Source organism: Poecilia formosa, unplaced genomic scaffold (assembly GCF_000485575.1).
Source record: "Poecilia formosa unplaced genomic scaffold, Poecilia_formosa-5.1.2 Scaffold117, whole genome shotgun sequence".
In the NCBI taxonomy this organism is placed as follows: domain Eukaryota; kingdom Metazoa; phylum Chordata; class Actinopteri; order Cyprinodontiformes; family Poeciliidae; genus Poecilia; species Poecilia formosa.
Genome location: NW_006800056.1, coordinates 1473352 through 1484813, shown reverse-complemented (window position 1 = coordinate 1484813; position 11462 = coordinate 1473352). Strand labels below are relative to the sequence as shown.

The window sequence follows — 11462 nt, the reverse complement described above, 5'->3', positions numbered from 1 at the left end:
TTTACATTTTTGTCTTTTCAATGTAAAATTTGGAAAAATGCTGGATTTCACTGTGGATGAATTAGGACTACAGATGGATTTTTACTAAAACAGATATTTAACACCGTTTTTTCTCTTTAGGAAAACCATTTGAATTACATTTTCAGTTGCTGCAGTTTTTTTTTGTTGATAGAAGAAAATCTGCCAAAAAACTCTGAAGTTTCAAATTGTTAAAATCTCAAATTTTCTCAAAACAAGGAAATTTCCAATTTCACAAGTCAAACATTCGCTACAAAAAAAGTAACAAATTTTAAGTTAATCTCAAGTTTTTTAGGAAAGAAAATTTCAGACTTTCAATAGTCATAACTTTTCAAATTTGTTAAATTTACTGGATTTGAAAGACTTTCTTCAGAGGATTTTGTGTCAGTGGTTCTTGGTGAAGCGCCCCCCACAGGCGAGGAGGGGAACAGGTTGCTCAACTAGTTTGGTTCGTTTGACAGAGTGCAGTGAAGAACGGAGGCCCAAGGGGAAAGAGGACTTTGTTTTGTTACCTCGCATTAAGTTTTGCGTTGCATTGCAATAATGTACTGATGGGTTCATGCAGCATAATGAAGAAAAGTCTTACAGTGGCTGCCGTACTTTCTGCTGTAAGGTTTTTCCATATACGTACGTTAATATCTCGTTTTGAGACTTGTCTTTCTTTAGGATATAAATGCACCACAAACAATGTGCAAAATGCAAAAGCAAAGCAGGTCAAACATGGACTTTCCATCTTTTCTAAGATAAAAACAAACTTTCTGTAAGAAATAAGTCACTTGCAGGAAAACCCCAGACTGGGATTTGAACCCAAGACCTTCTTCCTGCAAGGCATTAAATTAACTCAGTTTTAATGTTTTCTAGCTGGAGACACACCAGCAGCCAGTAGAAGTCAAAATACAGCAGTAAACAAAGTCTTTTATTGAAAAAAAGGAAAAATCCATGCTCGTCTTCATCATGAAGCGTAAATCAGTTGAAGGCGCCTCGGTCCACGTACGGATACGCCAGGAAGTCTCCCAGTTTGTTCCCTTCCTTGTCGTAATGCAGCATCCGGAAACATTTATCGCAGAACAGACACGGGTCGCTGGGCGCAAACTGGTCCCTGGTGGTGTACCATCTACAAAACCCAAACACACCAGAGGTCAGAGGTCAAAGACGATGCTCCGGACGTGACCGCTGATGTTCACGGACCTGCCGATGAAGACGTGGCAGACGGAGCATTTTTGGGTCATCAAGCGGTTCTTATGGGTGAGCAGCGGGTAAAGATCCGTGTCCAGGCAGTCGCTGCGGTGCGCCAGTCTGCAGCCCAAAAAACAAAAAAAGAAATTGATTTCACATTCGTGACGCCTCGGCCGCTCTGCTTACGCAAACCGAATCAGGTTTTTGGAAATCCTTACTTCCCTTTGCACAAATAATAGAAAAGAAAAACTGTTCTGTTTCACAACAAGCCGCTGACCTGACGTCGGTGATGATGACGAGGTGTTCGCAGTCGCCTTGGTGACAGTAGAGGTACGGAAACCCCACCTTCACCTTCAGGTCCACCAGCCGCGTGTCCTCCATTTTGACCGTGCTGAACGGCGGGTAGTTGTGGGACTTGGCCCAGTCGATGGTCGTACTGGATTCCCAGTAAAAGACATGAATCAATGTAAAAATGATGAAAAAAGTCAAATTAAACAATAAAAAAGCAGCTTTTGAGCAAAAGGTAAACGGTTGGATGAGTCCTGTTACATCCAGGAACATTAGAAAATACCACAATAAATGTGATTGTATTATTAAAAATGAATTAAAGTCTCGTTTTGAGCTTTCCCTGTCGAGACGGAACAGATAAATCATTAAAATTCAGAATGAAAAAGCCATTAATGACCCAGAGGAGTGGGTCTGTACTTTGTCGTTGGGTTGGAAGCTACACCAACAGTCATGAGGATTCAACAAAACCAATCTGAGGATGAAACCAGTTCATCGTTTAATTAGCTTTACAAATTACTCCTCATCATGCCTGTTACAATAAGCAATAAATCAATTAATTTCATAATAAATTAAAACAAGTTACATTTTCATTTGCATGATTTATCATTTGTCTTCAGTCTGATGTTAAACCCTTTTGAAAGGACAGTTTAGTTTACAGAAACGTCATAATTCATTGTTTTTGTTTCAGTTGTTTTATTTTGGATAATGTCCTGCAGTTCAAGGGTTAAATGTTCATTAGAATTTAAAGTTTATTTATCCTTGAGAATGTGTTCTCACATCATTTTACTTGAAAATATTATCGCTTATCACGATAACTTCTGGGACAATTTATCGTCCAGAAACATTTGTTTTTGTGACGGTCTCTTTCTGTTTCGTTCTTGGGAGGAGATTTTGCTCCACAATCTTCTCAAGGACGCGGTCATCCCTGGTCCAGGTGCAAATCTATGGTGCAAATTAGTGCCAAAATTAAGACTACTGTGGTGGCTACTTCCTTATCACAAAAGGCCACATCCATCCTGAATCTAGATACTGATCTGATTCATGATAGGCCGACAACAGTAACCTAGCAACCAGCACCAGCGAATTTAAAGGACAATGCTAGCTAGCGGTGGTTTGGAAAGGCTAACAACTAGCATGCCTAGGCTGGTCACGACGCAGATTACTTTCTCCCTTTGGTATCCATTAGCACGGACAGGCCATCATTAGGCTAGCACTAGCGTTGGACTGGCTAGCATTAGCAGTGGCTAGGCTAGCATTAGCAGTGGATAGGCTAGTGCTACCATTAAAATGGCTACAATTAGCCTCAGACATGCTGACTTTAATCTTGGAGAAGCTAAAAACTAGCATGACTTTGGCATGCTAGTTGCTAAAGTCGCAGTTTTTCCTTTTGAAGAAAACTTTCTGTGCTGAAGTTGGCTTACGATTGAGCCTTCCGATTTCAAAAATGGCTAAAGGCTAATTTTCCAACTAATTTTTCATGCTAAGAGAAGTTCTGCTTTCAAATGATTTATGCCTTGAGTGACTTTAATTTATTCTAGTTTGAAAACTTCAATACTTGGATTTTAAACATGGAGTAGTTTATTTTGCACTAAAAGAGTAAATGAAACAATTTGTGAAAGTTTCATAAATCAAACCAGGTTTAAAATATTCTGCTTTTAGGATTTTTACTGATTCTGTTGACAGGAATTTAATTCCTCCTCACATCACTGTCGAACATAAAACTAGAGCACAAACTTGCTTTACCCAGCTAGAATGGGAATCTATTCTGACTTATTGAAATATGTTCTCATAGAAAAACCAGAAACAGACCTGCTGATGTCCTGGCACTCTGGATAGCGCATGTCATTGTAGAAAACTCCTTCGAAGAAAAAGTAGGCCGATTTGAAAAGGTCCTGAAAAAAGAAGGATGAAAAAAGAAGCATTAAAACACGACGGTTAGGTGGTCAATCGACTGGAGCGTCCAGTCGCTGTAAATGTCCAGCTGCTCACTTTGCTCATGAAGTCTGGCGCCATGTCCGGCGTGCTGCTGAACTCGCCGCACACCTGCAGGTCGCTGACGCAACAGACGGCGTCCCGGAGCTCGGCCAGGGTGTGGGAGCCGGTCATCAGCAGCGTGGTGTGGGGTCTGACGTGGTTAAACTGGGGAAAGTTTAGGAGTATGGTGGCCCACAAGGCACACACAATGCAAAGGCCACAGTGCAAGTTATGCTAGAACTGATCCGAAAAAATTAGGACAAACTTGCTAGCAAAACTTCTGTAGCATCATTAAATCATTTCACCATGATTTCTGTTTTATACAACAGAATTCATGATAATCGTGCTAACATAGCTTCTGTATTAGCATTAGTTATATTTTAGGATAAATTTAGTTTTAGGACAAAACGGAATTTGTGATGCGACACCAACATGGAAACTTCCATTTTAGAGTCACTTCTGCTTCAGCATAATTTCTGTTTTAGCATAAATCCTTTGTAAGTAGAACTTCTCTTAGCATGAAAGTAAATTCATGAAAAACTTGCTAGCATAACTTCCAGTTTAGCATCACATCGGTTTTAGCATGAAATGGATTTCATGCTAAAACCTTCCGTGTTAGCATAATTTTCATTTTACCATTACTTCTAATGTGGCTTTCATTGTGGCTTTTGTGGTTTGTTGACCCTTCTGGGCCGCCGTAGAAGGGAAATGTCAGCCCCACAGAGGAACCATTGAGGGATAAATGTGATGACGAACGATGTGACAAAATAGAGATAAATGCTCACTTTCTCCACGGAACTAGGGAAGTAGATATTGATAGTTAGAATGAGTTCGCCTTCAGGGAGCTGGTTAGCCTTGGTGTCTGGTAGCCTTCCAGCAGTCAGGCGGTCCTGGAAACCATTCAGAGGAAACAAACAAACTTTCATTCCGATTTAGAAATTCATCTCTGACATATTAGACTTCTAGCAAATCAAAGTAATTTGGATTATTTTAACTGACCTAAACCAAGAGGATTTTGGTCTGATTTAATTGTTAAGCTCTGCGTTAGTGATGAACATGAATCCTTTGTTTCACCCACCAGTTCATCTGCGTAGAGGTCATGTCTGTTTCTGGTACATTTCTGAGTTTTGTTGTTCTTCTTTTTTCTGTGTCTGTCAGTAAAAACAAACAGAGTCATCCTGCTGTGGAATCCAGACAGTAACTGGGATGAATAAATGGGAACCGGGCTTACGTCAGAGTCTTTAGTGTCGTGTTTGGAGGGACGACTTCCGGGTCGCGCTCCTGATCTCCAGAATGGCAAAGAAGCGAATCGACACTGCAACCGGAAAACAGGAATTAAAAACCTTTTAATTTGTTTCCTATGGATTGAAATACCTCTCTTCTTTATTTCTGATCATTTTGATAATTATTACAGCAAAAACCAAAACTAATTTAGGTTTAACAAAATGTTAATGGTAGCATAAATCTAAAAAAAATATTAACACTTCAGCTTGAATTACTGCATCAGTGAGTGGGATGGAGGCGATTAGCTAGTGGCTAAGTAACTTAACTTTTATTTTTTATTTGTGAACCCGGCGGTGACTGGACTTTTTCAATGTTCCTTTTTCCTTCCACTCAACTTTCCACTGAGAGGTTTGAACACAGCACTCTGTGAGCAGCCAGCTTGTTTAGCAATAACGTTTTGTCTTCCCCGTCAGCCTGTGAGCCACAACTGAACATTTATGTATTAAAAATGTTACGCTGTTATGTAATGTTCTAATTAGTGGACGAGTGAATTTGGGGTTTTAATTAGCTTGTAGGCTAATCTAAGCGATGTGAAATTGTCACATTAAAGCCACCCAAAGGGCTGTGATTGGACCTTTGATATCAGAATCTTGTGTGGGAATCGTCTGGTGTTCGGACCCGCTGGGGCCACCGACCTGCAGACGGATCTGAGTTCAGTCATGGTTTCCTCTCCGACCCCCATCGCCGCAGCGAAGCGAGCTTCAAACAAGTCCTGGTCTCCCGGCTGGAAGGAAAAGTCCTCCGGCTTCAGTCTTTTCAGCCACTCGTCCCGGAAAGAGCCGATGTGAAAAGGTGTGGAGTTTAAGTTCATAAATTCATAATCTGGGACGTTGCTGCTCGGTTCTACCGGTTGTTCGGACGCCGCCATGTTTTCAGCGACGAAAACAAATGCGTCCCCGGGCTTTTAAAGCAAACCCGCGCAAAGGTTTGTGGGTAATGTAGTTCTATGGTTTCCTTGCGCGCGTGTGTTTTTTTTTTTTTTTTTACAGGTTTTCAGATCACCACCTTCCTAAACGCCCAATTATCACATAGAAATGTGTTTGTTGTGTTTAATCGATTAATTCTAATAAACATAGCATGTCACATGTTAACCTAATGAAATTATTTCGGTTTAGGATCAATAAAGTGTTCTTTAATTAAATTTAAATTTGAGTGAACGCAACATATTTTAGCTCAGTGAATTAGTAATGTGATGTCTCTCTTGACCACCAGGGGGCAGTAATGTAAAATCAATCAATCGATAAAACTGCATCAAAAGAAAGAAGAAGCAGTTTAAGCCTGATAAAGCCCGCCATTTTCCGAGTTCCTTTTCGGCGTGAACTTACGATGGCTTTCGCATTATTCCAGAGTTTTATCAGTTTTTGCCAAAAGTGTGATCCCCCCCCGTCCACCCCAAAATAATCTTTTAGCAAAGAAAAAAGAGGTGGTGATTGTTTTAATTCCAAAATCACTTTTGGTTAAAAGTGACTTAGGACATTACTTTAGGAAGGTGACAACAATTGTTCGAACAAACATTTAGCTCTCGAACTGACTCTTGAACTGTGTTATTTAGAGTTCTGTCTGTAATTTCAAAGTGAGCGAAGAAGAACACAAACAGAACAATCAATCTGTATGCTCTTTGTTAGCTAGATTCTTCAACAACACTGACCTCAAGATTCAATATGGCTGCCTAACGTTTAGCACAGCAATATTTAGATTACATTATTTGCACTTCCAACTGTATCTCATCAACCAATACGGAGATCTGATAAAGCCTTTATTAGCAAAAATGGTTCAATGTGAATATACACAATATGAAGAAATTAATTCTCATTTGCTGCCACTCTTGGTTCAGTATTCATAAAATCACCTATTTGGGAATTTTTCTGGAAAATGTAGCTCCAAATTATTCTAGGAAAATTAGCCCAATCACAGATTTTTCTGTTTGTAAAGCATATCTAAAATATTTAAAAGAAAATGCAGCTTTGGAAGCTGAAATACCCACTAGTGATCCTAGCTGACATGCCATTTGTTGGCTGTTGTTTAGAAAGCAGCCAATCCAGGATCACTATTCATTTCCTTGACACTGACTGGCTATTTGTCAGCAGTTGCAGTCCCTAATTATTGTGAACATCGAGGGTCCATTATGCTAATTCTAGTTAGCCTAAATTAGCATAAGAAAGAGGCAAATGAAAAAAAAAATTCTACGCCTCCAACCAATATCTGACTCTCTTACTGCAGAATGGTCTAATTCTGGTCTTTTAAATTGAACAACCGTCCAGCAGGTGTTGATTGAGCATCAAGACCTTGTGATGATGCAGAAGACATTTAAAACCAGTCATGAACTTTTCTTCCTGGGGTTATTTTGGTCGGAAAACTCCAGCAGGTTACGTCAGAGAAAGTGCAAAGGGGACTGTGGTAGAATGAATGACAAAACCACTGGAAATAATTGTTTAGGATGATGCATCACATGCCAGCAGACAGTCAGATATTTTGGCAAACTCTAAGCAGCACAAACTTTCTGTTGCAGTTATATGGGTGATATTCAAGGGATTGGTTCCTTAAGGACACAGTTTTTCAGGGTGAGGCTTTTTTCCTCCAAGGCTTTCCATCCACTGGTACTTTTCTATTTCTTTTAATTTGTCAAGTCAAACAGCAAATCTTTAATGTGTTTTTGGTGCTAAACTGTTCACTGATTTACAAACTAACAGTATTTTAAAGTATCTGAACTACAGGAAGCCAAACAATGTGACTAAAGTTAAATGCATGGATGAGTTTCTCTAGATCCTGCTGCAACATTACTCCTTTAATCCTGCAAATGTTCTTCAGGTGATAGAAGGCCGACTTTGTAACTGTCTTTATGTGACTCTGAAGGTTCAGGTCAGAGTTCATCACCCGGATCTCTAGTTTCTAGCTATAATAAATAAAGCTTTGTGCTGACTGGATCATTTCTCTTATGTTAAAAAAAAAAAACACATAAGCTAACGTTAGCTGAAGGTTTACAGCGGCTTAGTCTTCTTCTGCCTTGGGCCGGCTCTGTTCACATGGATGCAGTTCAAACACCAGGAACATTTGAAATGAAATCTACATCAATCAGCAGATTCAAACTTTAAAAAGGTCAAAGGGTGGCATGAGGTAAAGCGAGAACACTGCAAAATAACAAAATATTTCTAATAAGTATTTTCTAATGTCAATTTCTTAGTATTTTCATCAAATACAGGAGCTTGTTTTAAGTCAATAATTCCTTAAGATTCATTAAAAGGTACCAGTTCCATAGACAGATTATTTCACTTACAACTAAACAATATCATCAATCTTAAGGAATAATTGACTTAAACAAGCTTATATTTTGGTGTAAGTTAGTTTTGTCTTTTGTCAAGTGAACTAACATATTTGAACTGGAAACTGGACAGAAATACTTGGAAATATTTTGTGTTTTTGTGGTGAGTTCGATCCTCCATTGAATTCAGCCGACCTTTCATCACAATCATTCATTTTGAGTAATTTTACGCATGTTCCCCTTTTAAAAGTCACTGAAATCTTTTTACTCACTTATCAATAGTTGGTATTCTTTAAAAGGGTTTTTCTCTGAAGCCAGAGAGCGAACCCGTCATCATCAACACCCTGTATTAACGATGTTCCATTCACATTTTATGTCTTAGACCTTTTGAATCTGCATTAAGTTTTCCTTTCTGTCAGTAATCCTGAGCAGCAGCTCCAACCTTCGCTGTGCTCAGTGGGCTGACCTTGTTGGCTGGAAGCCACGCCCGGCATCTACGATCATCATAAGAAGCTCGACTCAGACTGTTTGTCTTTCTCCCCAGAGTTTTGGCCAGGAAAGACGTCCGTCTCTTTGTTTCTCTTTTCACTCGCTCCTCAGCTCAAATGGAGATGAACAATGGTGCAATCAAGGAGGTGAGTTTTTATTTTTGAAGCTAAAATAGTTTGTTTTTACAACAAAATCAATATCAATGTTTGCATTTGCATTACTTTTGCCAAATTCCTTTAAAAATATAGCGTATGATTTCTACTTGTATTTACTGCAACTGTTTTTTAATGCTATTTTTGGTATTTTTGATGAAGAATGCAACTAGAAGTACTTTACACTGCTTCATATAATGGAGATATTAATAATTTGGATTATTCACATGGAAATCTTTAACACCGCTGGCCGAAGTCGGAAACATCCAAGTATCAGGGGTGGAAAATTAAATCTTGTTTCGTTATCTGCAGAAAAATGCAAAGTTGTTTTAGGGCCATTGTCGACAGAAAAAGAAAAAGGAGGAGTAAAATCTCAGATTCTTATTTTAGTAATCTAAGTAATCTAATCTCTAGTAAATTTCTAGAAAAACTTAGAAAATTGTAGTTAGTGAAAATTAAAACTTTTCAACTTGTTAAACTCACAGATTTCCAAGTTTTTTCTACTAAATATCTGAGATTGATCGAAAAATGTCTGAGTTTTTTTTTCTTTCTTTTTTTTGTGCAAAGTTTTGAATTTTAAAACTCAGAAATTTCCAAGTTTTTTTAAAAGAAATTTCAAAGATTTTACTATAAATTTTTGAATTTTTGGAGCTCATAAATTTTAATATATTTTCTACAAAATTTTTCAGGTTAATCTAAAAACTTTAAAAATTTTCTCACAAATTTTTGAATTTTCAAATTCATAAATTTCACATTTTTTTCTAGAAAGTTCATGAAAATTTCTCTTATAGGTATTTTACTTTTGGAGCTCAGACATTTCCTTGTTTTTCAGAAAATTTCTGAGATTAATCTCAAAATGAGTTTTCTTTCTACAATGGCTTTTTACCATGATAGAAAAAAACTTTACACCATTTAAATGCCACGTTTTGATAGTTTCAACTAAATCTCCTAATTTTGTGTTTCTCTGGGTTTTTAGATGGATGTTGACCACATACATGAAGAGGAGACGTAAGTAGAGTTTCATCTCTCCAAACGTTCTTTATTTTTTATTTTAAATCAAATATATCAACCAATTAATGTAAATGCTTCTGCTCAAATTTTGGAACAAACTAAATTCTTTATATATATTCTTTAAAGTGTTCTCTATAACCCATTTTCTATGCTCTCTGGAGTTTTTTGAGTTTTTATTTGGGCTTTAGCTGCTTTATCAGTGATTTACTAAATGCAAAACTTTCAGCCAAATATGAGAGCTTAGCTTTGGAGTAAAAGCTGTGACTAAATAACGGCTTCATAGAAACAAAATGAAGGAAAAGGATCATAAGGAAAAGAACGTGAGATTCTCTGGACCTTTGCTCTCCGGAAGGTTGTGCCTCTGTGGAAAAACCTTCAGCGTCTTTACTAACACAAATTTCCCTCTGACAAAAACAGCATCATAATATGAACATTAGATGAATAAAGTCATAATACACTGGCTCATAGCAAAACAGGAGAGAAAAAGATCAGAGAAAAATAATTCAGAATTCTGAAGAAACAAGTGAGAATTTAAAAAATATCCATCAGAATTCAGGTATGAAAGTCAAAATTCTGTGAAAAAGTCAAAATTCAGAGAAAAAAAGAAAAAAACAAGTTTATAGTTCTGAGTAAATAAACATCCAAACTCAGAGGGAAAGAGGAGGATGGAAGATGTGAGGCTGATTTTTGGAAATGTTTGATTTTCTCTGTCTGCATTTCAGAATTCTCCAGCTGGACTTGGAGACGGCGCTGGAGGAATGTAACGTCGCCCTGCATCTGTTTCTGAACAACCGGTTTGCAGACGCTTTGAGTTCACTGGAGCCGCGGTAAGTCTCTGACGTTCACTAAAATCTTTGAATAAAATGGGACTTCTCAGAATCAGAAATCCTGTTTTCAGGTCGGAAAATCTTTGAGTTCTTCTGGAAACTACATGTCAGCAGCAACTTTTAGGAAGAGAGAGGATTAAATACACTGAGAAAAGTCTGACTTTAGTCTCAGAAATCTGAGACTAAAATCGAAATTCTGAGGAAAAAAAACATAATTTTGAGGAAATAAGTCAGAATTCTTAGAAAAAATAAAATTTGCTCATTAGTGAGACTTGCCAGGCTCTTTAAATGCTATTTAATGCGGTAAAAGTTTTAGATCAACAATTATGTGACATAATCCCTGATTTTTTTATACAGACTGAAAAACTAAATCAATTAAAAAAACTAATTGATTTCCTTTGTGACAGAAAAAAAGATGCAAAAATGTAAACTTACTTTAATTTCTTACACATTTAACAATTTTACTTTTCCTTAAAAATCCCATTTGATCCTATTTTACTGAAGCGTTTGTGTCCTCCAGAAAGAGCCACAGTATGTATCATGCTATGGGCTACAGCAGCATCTTACTGATGCAGGCTGCTATGACCTTTGACCCCAAGGACATGGATGTTGCCATGGCGTCACTGAAGGAAGCTCTGCACACCTGCCAGAGGTAAAGCTAGAAAAACGCATCAGTATATTGATTGATAACAGAAATGTCCCTATTCATGTCTCATCCGTGTATTTATGTCATTTTTTATGCATTTGCCTCACATCCTCACTTTTCACGTGGTTTTTCTCATAAATTTCATTTTTATGGTGTTGTCTTTGAGTCACCAATCTGAGTGTGCAGTAAAACCAACGTGAGCGCATACGTTTGTGAACGAACAATAATTTGTGGTGTTGAATGTTAATATCTCACACTCTGTTGCTAAATTTGTGTTTAACGTCGCTGCTCCTCGTGTATGGAAGACAAATAAGGCCAAAAATGCATGAAATTTCATG

General features: G+C 37.7%; 2 protein-coding genes across 2 annotated transcripts in view; one reads left to right on the top strand and one right to left on the bottom strand.

The window, feature by feature from the left end:
* Positions 1 to 853: 853 nt before the first annotated feature.
* Positions 854 to 5649, bottom strand: snapc3 (small nuclear RNA activating complex, polypeptide 3). Its single transcript, XM_007560629.2, has 9 exons — positions 5376 to 5649; positions 4688 to 4771; positions 4535 to 4607; positions 4242 to 4346; positions 3472 to 3621; positions 3292 to 3374; positions 1472 to 1630; positions 1207 to 1314; positions 854 to 1132 (listed from the first exon to the last, which is right to left on the bottom strand). Exons 1-9 carry the CDS (start codon positions 5606 to 5608, stop codon positions 985 to 987), a joined length of 1143 nt encoding a protein of 380 aa, XP_007560691.1. The 5' UTR covers positions 5609 to 5649; the 3' UTR covers positions 854 to 984.
* A 2787-nt stretch (positions 5650 to 8436) lies between these two features.
* LOC103143915 (tetratricopeptide repeat protein 39B-like) overlaps positions 8437 to 11462 on the top strand; it is an 18903-nt gene continuing 15877 nt past the window's right edge. Inside the window, exons 1-4 of the mRNA XM_007560628.2 lie at positions 8437 to 8634; positions 9617 to 9648; positions 10374 to 10478; positions 10999 to 11130. Coding sequence (XP_007560690.1) covers positions 8605 to 8634; positions 9617 to 9648; positions 10374 to 10478; positions 10999 to 11130 — 299 coding nt within the window. The 5' untranslated portion in view covers positions 8437 to 8604. The remainder of the gene's footprint in view (positions 8635 to 9616; positions 9649 to 10373; positions 10479 to 10998; positions 11131 to 11462) is intronic.

Excerpts from the sequence above, each read along its gene's own strand:
- snapc3 (XM_007560629.2), bottom strand. The coding sequence starts at position 5,608 with ATGGCGGCGTCCGAACAACCGGTAGAACCGAGCAGCAACGTCCCAGAT. Across the intron at positions 3,375-3,471 it reads CGCCAGACTTCATGAGCAAA|GACCTTTTCAAATCGGCCTA; the intron begins GTGAGCAGCTGG and ends TTCTTTTTTCAG. Across the intron at positions 1,631-3,291 it reads GAGTGCCAGGACATCAGCAG|TACGACCATCGACTGGGCCA; the intron begins GTCTGTTTCTGG and ends CTGGGAATCCAG.